We start from the raw sequence: 22251 nt of genomic DNA, 5'->3' as shown, positions 1-22251 counted from the left end.
AATATGTTACAAATACATGTAATAATTAATAATTTATTAATTTTTTTAACTTTGATTATAAATTTACGTTGCCTCAGGGACCAGCCCAGACTAGGACCAAAAGGTGCTAACTTTGTGTGTTAAATTCTTCGCCATTTTTGGACCTAACGTTTAGGAATTCCTGTTATAACAATTAATGCAGTATTTCCGAGTTTTATGAACACGTCACCCACAGCCGGTGGCCCATTAGTCTGGACCTGAACGGAACAGCAAGCAAAACGGTCTGGGCACTTATCGTGTTAACGTCTGTTCGCGTCATCAGAGTTACTAGACACCCCCTAGATCCACCATTGCATTGAAGTTGCTTAATGCTTCCTCGTATAAAAGAATATCGCCAACGATAGCACAATTTTCTCTAATTAATCGAGCCTGTCGTACATAATAGATTAAATCGAAATAGTTCTTCATAGAGATAAGACATGAATTCCAAAAATGCGTTTAGTCCTGCTCGGACTATGCGAAGAGAAACTCGCATGTCGGCAAGGAGAGATGGTGAGCTGATGTAACCTAGAAATAATTTATCCCTCGTAGTATCGTCTTAATAAATCGCAAAAGTAATCGACAGTGACCACCCGAGAAAGGAGGCCTATATACAGCGTAGTGAACGAGTCACGATCCATGAAGTTGAGGATCGAGCATCACACGAAGATATTCGCGTCGATGTGTCCGGATGAGATTCTAGATCACTACGACGATTACGAAACTAGAATGTACTACACCACCTTGATGCTCGGCGACGTGTCAGGTATATATTGACCAATTGAGTCTGCAGATATAGAAATAAATAGAAATTTTCGACGAAGGCTTCACGGATCTCGCTGAGAAGTACACCAAAACCGGGAAAGGTGGACCGTCGAAATTGACGGAGACTCTGAATAGCTACATCGGTGCTATGGTGCAAGAGATACTCTCCCACAATGGTGACGTGTTGAAGTTTTCCGGAGATGCGTTTATAGTGATGTGGAAGCTCCACGAAGGGATGATGATGCGAGACCTGGCCGTGGAAGCCATGCAAACTGCCTGTATCATTCAGAAACATTTTGGAACCTACGATACCGAGGTTGGGGTGACGCTTAAGGGTTGGTTCATCGTCACCTGAGGATCTTTTACGCTTGCATATTCGGTGACACGATTTACGAGACATTTTTCGCTTCGTTTCTGTAGTCAAACTGGCAATTGCTTCTGGAAGAACGTACTTTACATCTATCGGAGATCCAGACACCATGTCTCACTATATTATCACTGGAAAACCGGTGTGGGACGTGAAATTCGCCGAAGGCCTTTGTCGGTAACACCGTTCAACGCGAATTTTAATATGTGATATCCATTGGACAATACTTGCAGAGTTTACTTGCCTAAAAACGAATCTGCAATCAAAATTACTCTGTAACGATCTTAATCTATATTAATTTGCGTAACTCTCATCATTTTCCAAAAATTTTTCTTTGGAAAATGGTACCAATTTCCAAGTCTCACCACGTGGAGGTGGCTACACGTTGAGACTCAAACAATACGTCCTACTGGTGACAATCTGTTGGACAGTGCAATCAGAGAAATCTCTCGTTATCGATAATTCCAAGGATTACAAATTTCATGTTAATTATATTAGAGGAGGCGACATCCTGGTGGCTCCCAGCAGCTGGCAATGGGTGAACCCCAACGAATATGTCCACGAAACGCTTCCAGATGGTATACACACCCTCATCGTAACTTGCACTGGCATGTGGTATCAGTCTAGAGAAGAAGACATAGTAGTCAGTACAGATGGTACAAACCTAAAACGTTACTTTCGATTCGATACATTATTGTCCATTCCTCCATGCAACTTTTACCGATATAAAAATTAGACGTACAATCTTACACAGACGAAGAGAGCGAATATGTACCGGATATGCTGGAATCGTCGGTCGTATCCAAATTGAAAGTCAATCATGAATCTGAAATGACGTTGCTGAACATGGTCGACGATTTCACGAGAGGAAAGTTCAAGCAAGTCGATTACAGCTGTAAGCAGGATAGATCGACGAGTTCTTTGGAAAAAGAGTCTATCTGTAGGGATACTTTTGATTGGCAAATATAGGGAATAAGAGGTGTTGGTTTATTCCAATATATTATTTATTACGAGCTGAAAGAGATTTGGGAGTGCAGTACAAACTAAAAGACTAGACTAATAACCAAACTATGATCACGCAACTAGTACTCTCACATCGACTCTTCTTCAAACTCTGTAAAGGACTGTCTTAGGACAGCCCTTGCACCCTCGTTTAGACCTTGCACTCTGTCTTCTTTCATACTCATGCTCACTTTTTTAATCATGCATTTCTCATAGTCTCGCTCTCGGTGGGCCACGTACCCTAAACACTCGGATGCCTTTTGCTCTTCATTTGTCATTCGATGTAATCATAAATATTCCATTCATCCGATCCTTGCATGTGAACACTCGTCCTTCCCACGTGCACTCCAGACGTCACTCTAAACATTCGGCCTGAACCCTAGGCTACTGTTTATTGCCCATCATCTGCTAGGTAGACCCAAGTATTCCTTTACATTCGCTTTCAAACCCTAGCATTCCTACATATCAACCAAACTCGGATTTCCACTCTGTGTGATTAATTAAAATTCAGTAAAACAAATGTTGTATAATTCGGAATTTGGTTTGGTTTGGAAAAGAGGACATGTCTCGACAAATGCTCTTCTTCCAAAGATCTCCTCAGTCGTAATAATGGATTCGATGCTCAAAAACTCGTGTTCCAGTGCGACCTAAAGTCATAAAGATAGCAAAGGCTCATCTGAAGGAAGCACTGAAGAGCTACATGCTGAGACCAGTGATTCGATCCGTGGAAATGGACGAACCTCTGGAATACCTCACCGAGATGAGACGAGTAGTAATTCTGTTCATCAATGTAATCACTTCGAACGTGGGTAAAAGAACATTAATCTCTCTGGTGAACTCGGCTTACAAACTGGTGTGCAGGTAAGCCTCTGTTGCTCCCTGTTCCTTTCATCCGTTCAATTTCTCTTCGACATTTCGACGAAGGATCGTCGGCGGAATGCACGGATGCGTGAACAAAACGTCCCTCTTCGACAAGGACCTGATGTTCCTCTGCGTATTTGGTTTACGGGGCGATAAGCACGAGCTGGAATCGCAAATCGGTTTGAGATGCGCGTCGAAGGTTCGATCGAATCTCTCTGCGTTGGAAAATATCAAATCCGTGACTGTAGGGGTAACTACAGGGATGACGTATTGCGGGGTGGTTGGACACATTTTACGGAGGGAGTACACCGTGATCGGGATGTCGGTGAACAAGGCTGCGAGGCTCATGGTGGCGTATCGGGACAAGGTCGGTAAAGCTCTCTATCTTATTTCAATACGTAACAGACGAGGATAGAATAATGGAAAATACTGTAAGGATCAAGGTGGTGATGGATAATGAGGTGTTACACGAAGACGAAGTATTTATTACATGGTACCAAGTATATCGCAGATGGACACACAGACTCCAATTGCTCTATACTCCGACTCTGACAACTACTTCAATACTCCCTCGAATTAACCACTGACTCTATTAACTGCTACTAAGCCTCAACTACTCGCTAACTTCAACGACTAACTGCTTATTCTTACGACTCACTTGACCTCTCGACATAGGCCTTTTAAGTTTGTCCAAAAGGCAAGCTCCACCCCTAAAGGCGTAATAGGTCTTCTAGTGCTTAACTCTAAATCCCATGTATTAAAAATATCCCACATTACCTAGGTGGTCTGCGATCGAGAAAGCTTCCTTCACTCTCATCTAGAGGCCAGACACTTCATTCTCCAGGAGCCAAGATACTTGAAAGGAATCACGAATATCGGACCCATATACGAGTTTCAGGAACAACCAAAGTAATTGCAATTATTATCTACTATTAACTAATCTCTTTTAATTTCCTTTATTCATTCGCTGAGTTCGTGCAGAAGCGTATGTATTGATTTTAATATTTTCTAAAATACTCAGCTTCTCGATAATGGTAAATTGGATCGTGTTATCGAATGTCGTAATTGCTTACTAAATCGATAACGAAATCTTGGGGAATTCTTGTCGATTGTTTTCAAATAATTCGGTCCTCGATGGGTGTCGATATTTCGAAAAGGAAATTGCTAAAATTGCGTTTCACTTCTTAGATACACCGTGTCGGATTTAGTTTGGAATAAATACCCTTTACTTGGTCGGATGAAGGAAGTGGAAACGTTCAAAATAATGCTGGTGAAGCTGTTGGAGTACTCCTCTTCGAGCAAAGCGACTCGTGGCACGCGACCAGAGTACAACACACTTCTCGTAAAGTACCTACCTTCGACATGTAATCTATCACTGTGAAAATACCTCGACTAACGACGTATGCTTTTTAATCGTTCATTCGAAGAGGCGAACCTCGAATAGGGAAAACGAGGCTGCTGGACGAATTTACGCAAAACATCCCAGTGGGAACGCGGTGTAATTACATCTCGTTGCAAACAGAGGACAGCAAGGTTGATATTTTATTCGATTCTTACAAAATTTGGAAATTTTAATCAGTAGCAATTAATCGACCCTTTGTCTTTCTCTTCGACTCCTGGACACCGATGAAACGTGATTTATCCCTCAGTGCAGGCCCCGTACAGTCTGATACAGCTATTATTTTCCTTGCCTCTGGGTTTCACCCCCACGTCTACGCGAAAAGAGCGCGAAGACAAGCTGCTTTTACGCCTGGGCAACGTGAGGCAGTCGTACTTCCTGTGCGTCCTCAATCAACCCTTCAACGTGCGTTTCTCTATCACAAGGCATTACAATATCCTGACCGAGGCTGAGAAACGAAAACTTTTAAGGAAGTTCCTGTTGAAGTTGATGAAAGGCTGCTTCCACGATCTGTGGGTGGTGATCATCGACGATGCGGAATACAGCGATCCCGAGTCCTTGGAGATCTTTGACGTCCTCACAAAGAAAGATCTGATATTCTTCGTACTGAGTATCGGCAGGAAATTGGGCACGGATTTCCCGTTGTATTTCAATCTTTTGCATAGAGGAAAGGTAATTTATTTAACACTAGATCACTAGAGCTACCGATCCAACGCTAGAGTTACTGAACTGGTTAATGTGACTGGTTTGAGATTCTTTTATTTTTACATTTATCAAACGTATAACTATAGCGATAGTATTAATTCTTTTCCTTTCTTTTTGAAAATGATAAATTCAGTATTAATTAAACGTGGAATCGTTTGTTAACAGGTAATCGAATTGACTGGAATAGACAAGTGGTATCACGCTGGTTTAGCCTGTCAGATCCTCAACGTAAATGGTCTACCTGCAGAGCTTGAGAAGTAAATTTATCTTGGAATAAATTTCAAGATTTACCATCGGTTTCATAACAATCCTCTTGATAGGTTGATACAAGAAAGAAGCTTTGGAAACCCTGGCTGGATCGAGAGTTATTTAGTGAGTCTCCTCCAGGTCGGAGGTTTGGTGATAATAAATATAACGAAGAAGGAAGCAAACAAAAAGGGTTACGTGTTACCACCCATATCTATGTTAAAAAGGTTCGAACAAATGTATTCGTGAATACGAAATACGTAATCACTGATTTCTCGGAATTTATCAGATTTGTTTCGAACGGAGACAGTGACACTCGCAACTATCGGAAAGACAGATGGCAGATGTACAGAGCAAGCTTCAAAGTACGTTTTCTTTTCGTATGAAAAATTGCTTCTTTCACCGAATCGATAACATTTCACACCAGGACAGCATGATATCGTTACTTGAAAGGGACATGAACGGAGCAAGCAAGGCTCATCTAAGTATCGACAATGATGAAACAATGATTGCAGTCTGCGATATCTCTGAGAGCTTCATGTACGAAGATGTGGACCCTGAAATCACGATGGATGGTAAGAAAAATAAGGATCCATTTATTTGTAACGTTGTTACGTCAATAAATAACGGAAAATGTGTCGTTACCTCAGTTATGATCCTGAAGCTTTTCGATTCTTTGACACCACTGGACCAGCTTCTCCTGAAATGCGCTTCCGTGATCGGGGAAACGGTAAATAGGCACATGCTAGAGAATTTAATGACCATCACCTCTAGGAGAGAAGTCGGACTTGGTAATACGATCTTCATTGTTCCTAGTACATAATGTATTACTCACTATCTAGAACTATACGATTTACTAGCTGTCTCGAAGCTCTTTGAAATACGAGTTTTTGGCTGTGCAATTGGAGACTTTTCTAGGAATACAGGCCCTATAATATTTATCAGAAACATGCGAAATCCTAGCGCGGAAATGGACGTCTTCTGCAAGTGTATTGGTCTGCATATCCCAGGTATTAATCGCAATCGACGAAGAAAGTAATTTATGAAAGAGAATTGCACGAATAATGCGCTTGAATTGTTGAAAAGACGCGTTTTCTTAGATGAACTTGTAGATTTGCCAAGGTACGCTTCTTGTGGCTTGATGAGGTTCAAAATGTCGATGTTTCGTGACACCACTTATCGGTACTGATTGTGCATTAATTATTTAACTTTTTAATTGTTTAATTTATAAATATCGGAGGAAAAGATATTAAAATCGTATTAAAAATTATTTACGAAGGTTACTCACGGAGAATCAAAAGATGGAATTGCACAATCAAGCGTTAAAATACCTGCAACACCACGCAAGACGTTGTGTTTCTTGCGGAGAAGGTCAATTCGCAAAATTGCTAGGAAAAGTGTCGAAGAAGGAGGACCGGAAGAAAAAGGTGGCAGACATTGATAAAATGTTTGAAATGGAATTTGAAGATAGTGCGACCGAAGAAGAAAGCAAAAGTGTGTTAAAACATTTCGCTCTTGATTTTGTTCAAATAATATTGGCATGTATTAAATAACAGAGACCAACATACTACTTTCTTGTCTGAGCTTATTTCGAACCGTCGAAAGGAAGCCCACAGTCACATTTTCAGACGTGGATTTCTCTGGGTGCCTATGCGAACTGATATTGATGACAGTTTACACGCAAATACTCGAACATTGTCGTGGTATTGGTAGATATCTTCCTTAATCGCAGTTTATTTAATTTGCTAATTGTAATTAATGAAAAAGAAAAATGTTTATTACAGGAAAAACTGAAATGACACTAACTGCCCTTTTGGAGTTCGCGGAAATTTGCCTGATGACCTGCAACATACCGCAAGCTCGGAAGCTTCTAGCAGAGAGCGAAGTTGTCCTCGAAGAGGTGTATTAAAATTTTTCTTTGAAAAATATAATATTTATGTAATATTTATCTAATCGAATGCGTTCCATATTTGAAGTTGTTCCAATCGGACGAGGACGAAATGGTTCTTCTACCCTATCTCACTGCGAAGATACAGACTCTTCAGGGTCAATGCTTCCTCGAAGGCGGCTCCATGTTCGAGGCCGAACAGTCTCTCGAAATGGCTCTAGTCAGCTTAGGATACAAATTTCCAAAGCTAGAAGTGATGATCGATCTGAACTCGTTCACGCAATTGATAAGCTTGAAATTGAAACTGATATGCTCGAAGATGTGGGAGCATAATACCACTCCCGAAGAGGAAAGCGTGGATTATACTAAACAGTTAGCAGATTGCTTAGCACAGATGTTCGAACTTTTCAGGGTAATTCTATCCGTGTATCATAATTAAACTCACTTAAACCTATTCTAAAACGATTCGTACTTTTCCATATAGATTAAAGGTATGAAGAAGCACGCCCGTTTAGCCGCAATTTGGGGTTTGAACGCGGCTTTGGAGTCTAACAAGAACTTATTCGTTCTCTGCACGTCGTATACCAACATGCTGATAACAGCACACATGTACCAAGACAGGTGATTTCAATTCCCAAACTGTCGTCAAACGTTTAACATTCTGACGAATTTTTGATACAACCCTACAGGCACATCATCCCTCACTTGGAGCAGAGGGGTATCGATATTTGCAGCGAGAGCAAAGAAGCACTCGAATCTCAAGAATTAAACGTGATCGCCCAACTTTACGCAGGAATATTCTTCTCTCGTTGGGTAAGGGGACAGATCTCAAAAGCCATCCGGATCGGTTTCATATGCTGCAGAATGGCCAGCACCATTGGATTCACGGCTCTGAACTTGTTGATACTACCACGGTTAATCCACTTACTGATGATCTCCTGTCGACATTCAGAAGTGGTTACTCAGTTAAGAGAATTAGGTGAGCTAATTAGATAGGCTAAGCTAATCGTAGCTTGTAATAGCTGCGATAAAATGAAAATGATTCTCGCGATTACAGAATTCTTGTCTCACCATGATCTGGACAAATGTGGACGTACTTGGTACTATGCACTCTGCGCTGATGTTCATTTGGATACTGGATTAACCATCCTCTCCTTCCAAGCTTGTGAGCAATACTTCCTTCGAGAAGGCGAGCAGATGATCAGTCTATATGATCCTGAAGCGGAAAGACGATATTTCACGGCCATGTGGCTATGGTATCCAGACATAAGCTACCTAACTTTTAAGGAAATTTGATTAACATCGTTGCTATTGCCCGTTGAAAAAGAAAATTGATGGAACTTATCTGTAAGGTGTGTTAGAACTGAGCAATGGGAGGCTGCTGAGATATGGAGCGGTAGGAACGTAGAAAGCACCCCCATTATCGATGAACATATAGTAGCAGCGACGATTACTTGTTTAAAAAAGATCGAGGGTCTACTAATTCTTTATGGTATCAATTTTTTATTTCAAACTTGGAAAAGATTTATTGCAGAATTTTCGGACAATTCGTTAAAATTTTATTTGTACAGTTCATAAATTAAATAGCAGAAATGCTGATGCAGCTATCACTATGATAGAGATAAAGAGTATATTTAAGAGGATAAAGAAAATGATCAAGATTGTTAAAATCGTTATTCCCAGGTATAATTAATTAGTAGCGATGATTCTAATTGATCGAACTGCGATATCGAAATGAAATATTTATCGCCATTATTGCAGATACATGTTACTGAAAGCGTATTACTGTATGATAAAATCTCAGAAAGGTGCTGCAATGAAGCTGCTAAAAAAATTGCAAAAAGTGTGTAGAAAAATGGAGAACAAAATGATTTACATGTGGGCACTGCATTGTGAAAAGGTTCTTCTTTTATTATTAAAAGAAAAGCTCACATTTCCGGAGTAAAAATATTCAATTAAATGAAGGATACTAGTCTATTCTCTTTTATGCCTTTTTTTTTCATTATAAAATATTTGGAAATATATTCTAGGTTTGGACAGGTGGAATTTCTTCTGTACATACGGATAGGTGGAGAGAAATTTCGGAAAATGTAATGTTAGATAAATGGAACGAAATCAATGTAAATGATACGGATATGATAGTCTTTACTTTCCCTTTACCAAAATATCTTCATTGACAACTTGCTGTTCTTAATTTTAATTAAAATAAATATAGTACAACAATAAAATACATATAATAGCAAAAAATTGTGTACAAAATTTTTCTTTGTACATTCAATTGTAAATAAAAAATGAAATCCGAAACAAATGATATTGAGAAAAATTGATCGTAGCAATTTTTCTAATTTTATTCTTTGGAACTTGATAAAACGCTACATGAAAAATAATTAACAAAATTACAGTGTTAAAATAATTAAATTATTTTAATTCTATAGTAAGTAAATCAAATTGAAATTTTATACAAAAGAACATGCAAACTCCACCCTCAACTTTATGTAAAAAATCAATAACTTCTGCAATGATTTTACAAACCACACCTAATAATTGTAATACGGTATGTTTCTTAAAATAGCAAAAAATAGATCTAATAATTACAGAAATAAAATGATACTTCAACAGGTATGTTACTCCACTCTCCTCCCTTTTGTCCCCACAATGCCTAGGGGTTTTGCATGTTACTTTAATAAATATCATCCATATACAACACTACGCAATATCTGCACTTTTACCTGTCCTCCTTATAGTAAGATATAATTTAGCACGAATAAATATAGTATAAATAGAAAAGGAGGAGAAATAATAATAAAATTATTTTTTTCAGCATCTAGCGTATACAGATGTTAGATAAAATTCTCTAAATAACATATGACTCTATATAAGTAATGTAAAAAAAATATACATGTACAATGTGTCATGTATAAATTATTAATACAAAATTTTTTATGTCATGGAAAGTATAAATGAAATAGACATGAGTTTGTTTTGAAGTAATTTTAATTTATGCAACAATTCAAATAATATAGATTTTCTATAATATCCTACCATTTCCGTTTACCTTGTGTAGCATGTGTTAATATCCATGTTTTATATTCACTTTTCTTTCTTTCCACCTGATTGTGTCTTGGTCGTTCCTTACATAATATATACTTTCTATCATTCTTTGTTATTAGCAAGCAACTTTTACATCTTCTTTTCAATATAGTTTTCATTTTTAAACCACATGTAACATTATACATAGGTAATGCAGGTTGAAGCAAAATTGAAGTAATTTTATTCGTACATGTGCTTGACAAATTATTTGTGTATTGTTCATTACATATATAATGCATGTTACAGTTTATGATTCTTGAAAATGGTTCCATTGACGGTATTTTTGAACTAAAAAGTTTTAAAGTTTTACAGGTACTCCAAAGTAAGGGACACAAATTCATTGTTCCTGCAAAAATATTTTTATATGTATACAAATTATTTTAATTTTCATGTCCACGATATAAAAGTATATTTTAGGTTAAAAATAAAAAATTAATCTCGATTATATGATATAGTTGAATTGATTTTACAAACCGGCAAATATTTGTGACACCAAAATTTACGATAATTCACGAATTATTTTAACGTAATAAACTCTTTTGAAAACAAGATTTTCTTGAATACTTTGTTTCTTTCGGTTAATCTGATACATTAATACGCAATGAATTTGTTTAGTGATAACATTAGAGGTCGTTCACATGTAGCTTCTATATATACAAAATTATTTTAATCACAAGTTATAAGCGAAATGTTTGATATACTGTCAATTAATAAACCATATAAATATTGCTATGATGCAAATAAATAAAACACATTATATAAAGAAATCTATTTACATCGCACTTAGGACAAGTTAGTTTTAAGAACCATTTCTTAAAAAATTCTTTGTAACTGGATTAACTGGTTTGTTGGAATAGAAAGTTAAAAATAAAAAATGAAATATATTAAATATTTCTTTATATAAAAAAAGGATAAATTCAAAAAAAAATAAAATATAACCTATAACAACTCAAAAACAGTATGTCAAAAGAGATATTTGGATTTACCAATTTCAGTTATAATTCAATTAATACAATCACGTTAGTGAAAAACTTCTTTTCGATATCGTTTAATCAGTTGTAACAATACATTTTTTACTTAGGTTATGTTTTATTCCTAAATTTCTTAAGGAAACTTCGTTAGACATCTTATTAAATATTATAAAAAATATTTTTCACAGTTATACACATCTGAATTTAATGAAAAGAATAAACGTGAAATTATCAACATGTTGTTAAAAAATATAAATAATTTACTACAAGTTTTTGTAAGTATTTTAAAAATAGATAAAATAACATAAATATATAACAATATAGTTACATAGTTTTGACCTTTCTGATTTTAAGTTATAAAAAATTATACTTCTAATGAGATTATTATATTCCTATAATTCAATAGTGAATATTATTGAATTTAAATTACAATTACAGGTTCTTGGTCAAAAAGTAACCAAACGGTATCTAAATTTTATACCCGTTGTTGTGGAACAAAGTGGAAGAGGAGAACGTGCATATGACATTTATTCACGTCTCTTAAAAGAAAGGATTATTTGTTTAATGGGACCGGTATAACTTAATACATTTCTCATCTTTCTAGATTTAAATTGATACTGAATTTTTTATTTAACATCAATTTTTTAATTAGAAAATAAGAAAGGTAATATTATTTAACAGATTACAGACAATGTGTCTTCAGTAGTAATTGCACAACTACTATTTCTTCAATCAGAAAATAGTAAAAATCCAATTCATATGTACATTAATTCACCTGGTGGAAGTGTAACAGCAGGGCTTGGTATATATGATACTATGCAATATGTTTTACCTCCTGTTGCAACATGGTGTGTGGGCCAAGCATGTTCAATGGCAAGTTTATTATTGGCTGCAGGAACAAAAGGAATGCGTCATTCATTACCTAATGCAAGAATTATGACACATCAGCCATCAGGAGGTGTATCTGGTCAAGCTACTGATATACAAATACAGGCCCTAGAGATATTAAAGCTTAAAAAGCAAATTAATAATTTATATGTCAAACATACAGGCTTAGATCTGGAAAAAATAGGTATGTAAATTTGTAAAGTTATATTAAACAAATACTTATAATATATTATAACTTTATAGAACGTTGTATGGAAAGGGATAATTTTATGAGTCCTAATGAAGCAAAGGAATTTGGAATTATAGATAAGGTACTATCACATCCTATGCAAGAAGAAGAAACAGAAAGCACAAAATTATCAGAAGTTGCTCTGGAAGTTACTACCCAGCCTTGATATTAGGATTAAAAAACATCTTCTTAAAATTATGAAATTTTATTACAACATGTATTTATCAATATTTAAAAAATAGTAATAAAATATTTTTAAAACAATTTATATCATGTATATAACTGTATTTAAGTACAGCAAATGTGCCCATGTTTTGTAAATATCATGTAAATATATAACGTAGAACAATGATTTCATAAATGATAAACATATGAATTAATGTTTTGATAAAAAGAATCATTCACATCTCTTTGATATTATTTCTCAGGCAAGCAGTATATCACCAAGCATTCTCGCTATGTGCTGGACATATGTAATGCTATGATTATAGGAAAAACTGCATAAAATCATAACGGAAGACAAGATTTTGTATCAAAATATATCTATATACAATTAATGATTAATTTTGATTTGAATGATTTATCCTGTACCGCATATCCTGTACGTATCATTTTACCGCAGTTTATAATGGCAGTCACGCGCTTAAGGTATTCTTAAAAATACATTAAGTTTATAATTCCATTAGTATTCTATTATCACCAAAAGTACTGTATAAAAAGGACGGAATTAATTATGTGTCTCAATGCTAGACAACAATAAAGCATTTCACAGTATATTGACATTGTATGTCATTAAAAAATATATATTCCCCTAACACCAGCTTTTGCAAAACCAGTTTCATATTCTTCTTTTGCGTGTAAATTGCACGATCACTCTGTGAAAATCACTGAGGACATACTTGAGCATGTGCAAGCATCAATATATCTTTTTTTTCTTTAGGAAATCTAAGTTCTCTTCCAGCTAAACGTGCCGCTTCGAGTTCTCGTTCAGCCAACGTTAATTCCATAGCAACAACGCCGCCGCCACTTTCGTGCTCTCTTGCGACCCAATCTAATGCCATTTGGCTACGCATATCATCGTCCAAAGCTCGGTGGCTATAATGAGCAACTACTTCCTGTCTACTACACTGCCTTTCTCTCATTGCTTTCAAAGACCCATTCCAATGAAGTAATTGGAAAACTGTCATTAACTCTTGAAATTCTAACATCGTTCTCCCGCGGTTACATTCCAACATAAAACGAAACGCGCCTATACCTGTATTTGGATCTTCTTTTTCATCTCCATTTCCCTAAAAATTGAACCATTGATTGCAATAAATTGGTTAATATGAACAATAAATATACTCATAGATTCAAATTCAGGATGTACCTGTGTTTGATTGCCAACACTATTAGAAGAAGCAGAAGGCTTAGCAAAGCTAGCTCTTGCTTCTGCAACAGCTTTCTCTATGAAGTCATCTGTTATTTTGCGTGCTGGATGTTCATTAAAAACAGAATTCATCAAAGCAATTTTTGCTGCTGACCTACGAGCTTCTGCTTTAGTGGGGCAATTCTGGAAACTACCGAAGCAAGATCCTCCAGGTAGAGTTACATAACACACATATGGTGGACTGGTGCCAGGTACAGATTCATAAATAACTAATGCTCCATTTCTTAGCTCAGTTCCTCTACTTTGTTTCATTTGCCAAAATTCTTGCAAAGCTTCTACCACATTCACTAGAAGAAAAATATACAATGATATATAAAATATTTAATCTGAGATAAAGAAAAATTATACCTCGTCCATAGCCTTGAGTGTGTTTAGCAAAGCTGTTAACAACTGCTTCCACTGCTTCTTTTAACACTTGCTTGTCTCTAGCATCTACCAATCCACCTGTGATGCCCATATTTTCAGGAACACGAGATTTTGTTTTAACTGGCATTATGCCCTGCATTACCTCTTAAAAGCTCACGTACATTTACGTCCTATAAACGTGATTACTATAATTTCTTGATTGAACAAGCTAAATAATAAAAAAAACTTCGGATTAAAAAAAACGGTCATTGACAGAGTATAAATGAAATTTTTATTCCGATATTGGGATCAAAGATTAATCAATTATAGAACGAAAGAAATGAACTGATAAAGTACAAAAAAAGATGTTACATACGTAGCTAAAGTCAGCAGAACAATATTAGCAAAGATTGTCTTTCTCAAATGTTCGATGTGACAGGTCTTGAATGTTATGCGAACAATGAAACGGTGAAGCAATTGCTGCGACACCGAAGGCATCAGACGTGAAAAGAAATCCTGGAGGCCCACCTGCAGAGACCCGGATGCCCAGGAATTCGCGTAAATTACTCTCCGACCGAGCGCTACGGGATCAAATTGCAATACACATATAACGCGTTTAATGGCCCCGGACCACTGACGATTTCCAGAAAACCAGGGCTGTCTACTTCGGTCAAGTACCCCATGCTACGGTGACACTATCATCGAGGATTGCCAACTGATTATCAACATACTCTACCAAGAACAGTGTCGGATTTTATGAACATGGACCCCGTACCTTGATAAATAAGGCATCTTTTAATATGATATTCACAATGAAAAGAAAAATATGTATAATAATACAACATTATTTTAAATATAAATTATTTTCTTATTAATTTTATCTTATTTCGAGAATATTGTACATTTAGAGTTATTGAAACTTATATATAGTAGCAAATGAGATTATATAAATAAACAAAATTATAAAAATATATTGTAATTATCGATAACTACATAAAATATAATTTAATTATCATTTTATATATACAGTTTTTAAAATAAATAATAAATATATAAAAATATAAGAACAGCATTGAAAATGATTAAAATAGATAGCTGACTGATTCTTAAAGTTACACGTGGGATAAAGCGCCATACATGAGCCACTATCAGAAACTGCATGATCAGTTGATAAAAAAGAGCAGCATAAAAAGTAGTAATCATACTTATCATTTTTTCACACTTATTGTTTTCGTGTCATTTCCAGTATTATCAATATAACACAGAATAGGATAACACTATAGTTAAAATTAAAACTAATAACAAGGATGATTATAAACTCATTAGTGATTTGGGTAAACTTACGATACAAAACACATACAGTAATTAAATTTTCTAGAAATAGATTGCGATTTAATTAATATTATATCAACAAAGATTCTACTCCTTTATTTAATTGACAAATTTTATTTTAAATTACATAAAAAAATAGAATGTGAATTGGATGAATGAGGGCTATCAACTAGCTAGGGGTGTTAGTTAATAGCTCTCATCTACTGCATTTATATTTTGAAACTACACTAATTATTTTCCAATCTACATGGTATCACAGTTAAATGATAAATGAAATATAGGTACATACTTGGAAATCTATATATATTATAAGTGCACGATTACTATCGTCGCTACAATTATAAATTTAACTATTATATCAATATATAATTTACTAATTTTCTCATTCCTACTGTAAATTTATGCTTTCAACAATTTACCATAATAAAAATTCATCTATCACTCTTTTTTACAATTTCTTATCTATTTTGTGAATGTATAAAAAGGGATATTTTTCATCTGTTAATTTTATCTACTTTGATGATGAAGCTGGATATAATCTAAAATACAGTCATTCTAAATCATAGAGGGCGCAAAAAAACCATTGATTTTTTGTGAGATCGGTATTTCAGTTCGTGTAATACAAAGTTCCATATGATGTTAGATCTACGCTATATCTTGTCTGTGATTATATTTTTATATTAAATTAGATGCTCTATTCTATCACATCGCTATTAGCATTATTCATTAATTCATAGATATATTATTATGTTAAGGAAATCTTTTTGAAATTGAACTATTAATCATACACCTTATATTCAATTAGGAAATCCATTTACATATTTCAAGAAATATGTTGCAATTATTAATTCGAAATTTATATGAAAATATTGCACATGCCAAAATACCTTTTCTTTCTATCTCTATGATTCATGACTGCGTCTTATGGAAAAAACAATTTACGCGCGCACATTTCCCGCGTGGTCAGGGCGTAAATGCATGCATGCATTGATACATATTTGTGTGTGTACGACAGATCAGCTGAGCGCCAGCTGTGCTCTTCCTTACGACCAATAGGAATCGCTTATACTATTGCATAGCAGCGCCTCAATACACGACCGGTGCCCACAGGTTTGGCGTTCCCGCGAAAGTAATTCGTAAACTTCAGTTCGTGATTCAAAAGCATTATTTTACATGTATATACCTGTCTTAACACGATTATTTATCTGCTTTAGCTTAATTGTGTATGGTGTATTTAAGTGTGATAATATTTTCTCAAATTCTTTGAAAAAGTCGTGGTAAAATCGAGCGGGAAACATAGATGCGCAGAACGCGTGGGTGCTGTGACTCTTTGGATTTATTCATCGTCTATACGTAATATTTAATGTTTTAATACGAGTGTGTCGCATTGTTCGCGTAAAACATACTTCTGCTGGTTAATAAACTGTGATTTAAATGAGTTTTTACAACATTTTACCTCGTAAAAGCGTAACGAGAACGAGACGTCTGTCATAGGACGCCAACGTTGCGCCACGTCTGTGTAGCCCTTAAATTCGGTGCAGGTATATGAAAGTAATAGTGTTTATTGGTTGGAATTAGGCAATAGGACTCCGAAGAAGCTATTCATTGAAAATTTAGAATTTTTTTGCCCCTTTGAGGTTATGTTATACATATAGAGGGCGTGACAGTGGCAGATTGTAAGCAGGGGTTGGTCATCGTTTCGCGCGCTGGTCTCCCGCGCTTCGAGTTCCACGTCCCGTATTTTTTTGAAGAATTACCATTCTGTGATATCTCGAGGCTTGAAACTGTATCAGAAAAGACTTTAGGAAATTTTCGTGCTACAAAACGTTTTGCGATTAAAAAGTTATGACATAAAATATTGAATCAAACGCAGCCAAGTATACGTGCATTATGGCGATCGGGTGCGTGTAAGCTTCGCGCGCTCTTTTACTTTTCGGCATTTTCCTCGAAAAATTACCGAGCATATGCTATAAAAATTAAACAAACATTCAATTAAAACACCAACAAATCTGTGTTCATATTAAAAAGGGCCATTCTCGTTCCAAATATTTTTTGAACACGTCGACAATTCCGAAGCAAAATGCCACAGACAAGGTGAGCAAACGACTTTCCATTTGGTCTTAAAATTTCATTCGATCCTTTCAATATTTTGTCGTAAACATTTTAAATTTATTTGAAATAAATTTAATTGATTCCAGCAATTTCCATTGCTTCCCAAATAAAAAAGAAATGGAGAAATATGCATGTATAACCTTCTTTAATTAGTTCTCACTTTTTAGGAGTTTTAGTATTATTGTACGAGTAGTATAAACATGGATTTTTATTTTATGGTTTTATAAATACTTTGTGAGCAATTTCCATAAGGTATATTGTTAATATGGAACATGTATAATTACAAAAAGATGTTAGACGTTAATTAGAACGTAATTCTGTTCTCTTCCAAAAATAGTTTGATCTGCCTTACAAAGGCACTGAAGTTTTATATTTGATATAAGAAAGCATTTAATATTATTATGATGATATCAGTAAAAGATCATTTTCTTCCTTTATCTAGTTTACATGGGAAAAAATCACAGACTTACTTACAAGGAGGCAAAGTAGTAACACAAACTTCAAAACGTAAAAGACGGGCAACAGAAATTTCTGAAGATTCAGAAAATGTATACCCGCCTAGTAAAATACCAGCATTATCACATGTATCATATGCAGAATCTTGTCATACAGTACATTCATTAGAAAATTCATGCACACCACATCAAGTGTCTCCATTGAAAGAGCAACAAGAACCAGCCACATGGTCTGAATTAAGAACTGCAACATGTTTTTTAACGCCATCTTCTTCTAATAATACGTTAAATAGACCAAGTCCTTTACCATCATTTCCATGGGCTGATGGTTCTCAAGTTTGGTCTCTTATGTGTTTGGGAGATCAAAAGACCATTACTCAAAGGAATCCACAAATGTTCCAAAGGCATCCAACATTACAACCAAGAATGCGGGCAATTTTATTAGATTGGTTGATTGAAGTTTGTGAAGTGTATAAGCTACATAGAGAGACTTATTATCTAGCAATGGATTACATAGACAGATATTTGTCCATTCATCACAATGTACCCAAAAATCAGTTACAATTAATAGGCATTACATGTCTCTTTATAGCTGCCAAGGTATGTATATATTTTAGTTTTCTGTATACTGAGTTTCAAATAACTGATTGATAATTCTTTTACAGGTTGAGGAAATATATCCACCCAAAATAGCAGAATTTGCATACGTTACTGATGGAGCATGCACAGAGGAAGAAATCTTAGGAAAAGAATTAGTAATTTTGAAAGGTCTTGGGTGGAATTTATCCCCAGTCACTGCTCCTGGCTGGCTTAATATTTATATGCAAATTGAATCAGGAGATTGGTCTAGACCGAATGCATTTATTTATCCACAATATGGAGGTTTACAATATTCTCAGGCAGCTCAATTGTTAGATCTAGCTACATTGGATGAAGGAAGTTTAAAATTCCCTTATAGTCACATAGCTGCAGCAGCTATTTACCATACACTAGGAAGAGAATGTTCCTTAAGAGTATCCCGTATTCCATGGGAGCAGCTTGCACTCTGTGTTAAATGGCTTACTCCCTTTGCAATGACAGCTGCTGAAGAAGATTCTCAGTGCCTTCTAAGGTCTACAATAACACCTGTAGAATCACATTCTGGATCTGGACTTAAGGCAACAGTGCCTAATATAGTAATGGATGAATCACATCGTATACAAACTCATGTAGTAGATTTAAATATGCTAGAAAGAGCACAACAACGATTAGTAGATGAAATTCCTTCTACTGACACAAATGAATCTGACTCTAATCTCGAATCTGGTAGGCAGAGTCCAAATGAAAGTGGTCTTTTAACACCACCATCTAGTAGTCAAAAGAATTCTACCACACCGTCGCGTCCTCCACCGCAGTTACACCCATATACGTAATCAAATATTTATAAATACTTCATAGTCTTTGTTAAGCGTTTCATTTACTAATTGCTGGTGAATGATTTTAATTAAACATAGTAATGTATATGTCTGTTAGGAAATATCATTAACTGCTTGAAACAGTTTTGCCTTGTATAAAGCTGCACAATGTGCTATGAAGTACGGGATTGCATAAGTGCACGATAATGACAGTGAACACTGTATATTATCGTAAATAATACGGTGCTCCCCATTAAAATCCATTGTCTTTGAGCAATGATATTTATCTTGTAATAGTAAGACATACAGTACAAGGTGTTAACCATTTTCTGTAGTAGTGTCCACAGTGACACTGAATTTATTTAATATTACTTGTTTTATTGTGGACGTTTAAAAGAAGTGCCTTGCATAGAGGAATGTAAACTTACACGAAAGCCTATGGCTATCTTCTGTGATTATATTCATGCAGTGAAACTTGATAATACATTATATTATTATATTAGGGAGAATTAGTAATGATTACTATTTTCATAAATCTAGACGACATTAGTGTCTGCAAATAGTGTCCTTAAAAAAAAACTGTTTTTATTAGTACTGAGCTAAGGAGAGCATTGTGAATAGTATTCTTTTATATATTTTGCTTTATTTTATCGCAACGTATTATAACAATGCGTTATTAAGCCGGGTGAATGTATTTTTATGTATATGTATACTGTGAAGTACTAATAATTAAAAAAAAAAAAAAGAGCGATAGGGTGCGAGGGGATGAATGCACGAGTGAAGATACAAGACTACTAATTATGAAATAAGATTAAAAACTTCGTGATCAATTTACACTGCCTTGCATGTAGTGACGCGGTCGTTTATACACATTTGTATGAAAAATTTGACAATAAATATTTGTAAATCTGGACATTAATCAAATGACCTTTTTCTTCTTTGAAAGTGAGCGAGCATATAAAAAATTTGTTGATTATAATACATGGTTTTATAAATCTTACGAATTAAATTTACAATGATGAATCGAATGTCGGAATCGATATTACCGACAACAGAAAATGGTAACCTAGCGCCACAGTGTTTCATTTCGAAACGCAATAACGCGGTGTGATTGGCTATGGCGTTTACATTCAAGTTGTCAAATGCCAGACGGCCGTTAAGAAAGCGGTTGCGTGCTAAACATTGTAACGGCGGCTATATCGAGAAACGTGTGCGTGCAATTTCAACAAAATAAAGCCTTTTACTCGTTTTAATATTTCATTAACTGCCAGTGCTATAAAGTTTATAATTATTGCGAATACATGTTTGAAAGGAGTCGTGTCTTTTGTTCGTAATGCCAAGAAACATGCAGTGTAAATGCTAGCATCAACAATTTTCAGTGTTTTTTGATTCATATACAAAACGTTTCACGATTCTATTTAATATCTATCGCATTTGCATTCAACAAAAGTGCAACAACGATCGCCAGAATGTCAAGTCAAAGGAATACCAATTGTTCAGTTCGCGAAGGCACCCGGGTAGTACTCAGGGAAATTACTGCATCCCTTCATAATTCGCCGCCTATGCAACCTCCTCGTCGCAAGGTATTTATACGCTTTCCCTGCGAATGATAACGTATTCGCAATGCGCATGACAATGAACTTTAAGTCGACATATTCAACGTTCTTATCGGTTTATCATTTCTCTTTTTACTCAGTTGTCTTTTCTCTCTGTTTTTATTGCAAACAGTTGTGCAGGAGAATCCTATAAATAACCCTTGAATCTCCAGGAGCACCTTGAAACGAAAATAAGCTTTGCTTCCCGAGTGGGAATATCTTTCTTCTATGTCTGGAAAAAACGCATACTCGTATATAATTTGTATAATTATTCATCATATATATATGTGTGTGTGACATATTTGAAACATATTTGGCGCATATGTAACTGTATATTACAATCGAAGATATAATATCTACCACGTGCGCCGAATGATTAAGAGGTGTACAGTTAAAACATTTAACACGTTAGTTTACTAATCTAAAATTCTTATAATATATACATACATACATATATATACACGTTCTTTCTCGTACATGAACCAGAAACTGGTTTGTCCCGAGTACTACAAAAATGAAACCGGTTCTTCAGATTATTATAAAAAAACGATATATCTTTGTTTATATTCTTACTTACGGAAACTTCGATGGACACTTGTAATATTTTATACTAGATCTTTTATTCATGCAGCTTCATTAAGTTTTCGACATTTCCTTGATTTTCATAATTTAATCTTCTATATACAATGGCTGGATCATGTTCAAATTAGACTTAACGCGCAACTATCTCTGCACAAGAGAAAGTGTTGATTAATAGAGTTAAGATTAAGAATATCGCAATTACCCATACATTATAGGATACATATCACGAGCAATAATAATGTAACTTTCGAACAGATATCGCAATTCTAGCATAGAGAAAAACGCTCTATTTGATATTATTCAGTCTCTCCGCTATTTTTTCCTCTTTATTTCAACAGATATCGAATCATACGAAAGAGGTTGCGAATCTTTTTTCTCTGTCATATTTCAACGACGCTTAACCCTCTTCTCATTCGATCACTATTTACCTACTCAGCAATCGAACGCTCGATTAACGAGTATCCACATGTCACTCTAGATAGCGCCACGCCGTCGCACCATCCGGTGCCATGAATCGTGTCCCACCACTTCCATAGTTGGTGATCTTTGTAGCATAATGCCCGTGTGGCGTGTGCGCG

At 35.3% G+C, this 22251-nt stretch overlaps 4 protein-coding genes across 5 annotated transcripts; 3 read left to right on the top strand and 1 right to left on the bottom strand.

Moving 5' to 3' along the window:
* The first annotated feature begins 458 nt into the window (after positions 1-458).
* Positions 459-9428, top strand: LOC108547157 (adenylate cyclase type 10). The gene is given in 30 exon segments (XM_017899546.1): positions 459-531; positions 605-784; positions 843-1118; positions 1204-1327; positions 1649-1821; positions 1905-2045; positions 2794-3013; positions 3077-3380; positions 3795-3922; positions 4202-4360; positions 4441-4557; positions 4628-5084; positions 5283-5374; positions 5438-5590; positions 5653-5728; positions 5791-5938; positions 6014-6154; positions 6224-6373; positions 6464-6545; positions 6643-6859; positions 6922-7072; positions 7148-7263; positions 7340-7663; positions 7736-7872; positions 7941-8230; positions 8309-8507; positions 8604-8743; positions 8823-8934; positions 9013-9151; positions 9282-9428. Coding segments are annotated over 30 exon segments (5166 nt in total).
* Positions 9429-11089: 1661 nt separating this feature from the next.
* ClpP (Caseinolytic protease proteolytic subunit) lies at positions 11090-12627 on the top strand. Of its 2 annotated transcripts, none has more exons than XM_017899549.1 (5): positions 11090-11133; positions 11501-11587; positions 11751-11885; positions 11994-12384; positions 12444-12627. In XM_017899549.1, exons 2-5 carry the CDS (start codon positions 11549-11551, stop codon positions 12593-12595), a joined length of 717 nt encoding a protein of 238 aa, XP_017755038.1. In that variant the 5' UTR covers positions 11090-11133; positions 11501-11548; the 3' UTR covers positions 12596-12627. The 2 variants fall into 2 exon arrangements, with proteins under 2 accessions (XP_017755038.1, XP_017755037.1); XM_017899548.1 differs by having other exon boundaries at positions 11107-11184.
* A 26-nt stretch (positions 12628-12653) lies between these two features.
* lft (Limb expression 1 family member lowfat) lies at positions 12654-14823 on the bottom strand. Its single transcript, XM_017899547.1, has 4 exons — positions 14580-14823; positions 14207-14432; positions 13799-14145; positions 12654-13718 (listed from the first exon to the last, which is right to left on the bottom strand). Exons 2-4 carry the CDS (start codon positions 14361-14363, stop codon positions 13314-13316), a joined length of 909 nt encoding a protein of 302 aa, XP_017755036.1. The 5' UTR covers positions 14364-14432; positions 14580-14823; the 3' UTR covers positions 12654-13313.
* A 2501-nt stretch (positions 14824-17324) lies between these two features.
* CycE (cyclin E) lies at positions 17325-19995 on the top strand. Its single transcript, XM_017899552.1, has 3 exons — positions 17325-17629; positions 18090-18702; positions 18768-19995. Exons 1-3 carry the CDS (start codon positions 17616-17618, stop codon positions 19512-19514), a joined length of 1374 nt encoding a protein of 457 aa, XP_017755041.1. The 5' UTR covers positions 17325-17615; the 3' UTR covers positions 19515-19995.
* Positions 19996-22251: the final 2256 nt, after the last annotated feature.

Source organism: Eufriesea mexicana, unplaced genomic scaffold, assembly GCF_001483705.2.
Source record: "Eufriesea mexicana isolate 0111107269 unplaced genomic scaffold, ASM148370v2 scaffold956, whole genome shotgun sequence".
In the NCBI taxonomy this organism is placed as follows: domain Eukaryota; kingdom Metazoa; phylum Arthropoda; class Insecta; order Hymenoptera; family Apidae; genus Eufriesea; species Eufriesea mexicana.
This window is presented reverse-complemented; position numbering and strand designations above follow the sequence as displayed.

What these genes read in the sequence shown, in the direction of transcription:
- ClpP (XM_017899549.1), top strand. Translation starts at nt 11,549, where the DNA reads ATGTTGTTAAAAAATATAAATAATTTACTACAAGTTTTT. An exon ending in ATAATTTACTACAAGTTTTT is followed by an intron (nt 11,588 to 11,750) that starts GTAAGTATTTTA and finishes TTACAATTACAG; the next exon opens with GTTCTTGGTCAAAAAGTAAC. An exon ending in CTTAGATCTGGAAAAAATAG is followed by an intron (nt 12,385 to 12,443) that starts GTATGTAAATTT and finishes ATAACTTTATAG; the next exon opens with AACGTTGTATGGAAAGGGAT.
- lft (XM_017899547.1), bottom strand. Translation starts at nt 14,363, where the DNA reads ATGCAGGGCATAATGCCAGTTAAAACAAAATCTCGTGTTCCTGAAAAT. An exon ending in CACTCAAGGCTATGGACGAG is followed by an intron (nt 14,146 to 14,206) that starts GTATAATTTTTC and finishes TTTTTCTTCTAG; the next exon opens with TGAATGTGGTAGAAGCTTTG. An exon ending in GTGTTGGCAATCAAACACAG is followed by an intron (nt 13,719 to 13,798) that starts GTACATCCTGAA and finishes TTCAATTTTTAG; the next exon opens with GGAAATGGAGATGAAAAAGA.
- CycE (XM_017899552.1), top strand. An exon ending in GTCTCTTTATAGCTGCCAAG is followed by an intron (nt 18,703 to 18,767) that starts GTATGTATATAT and finishes ATTCTTTTACAG; the next exon opens with GTTGAGGAAATATATCCACC.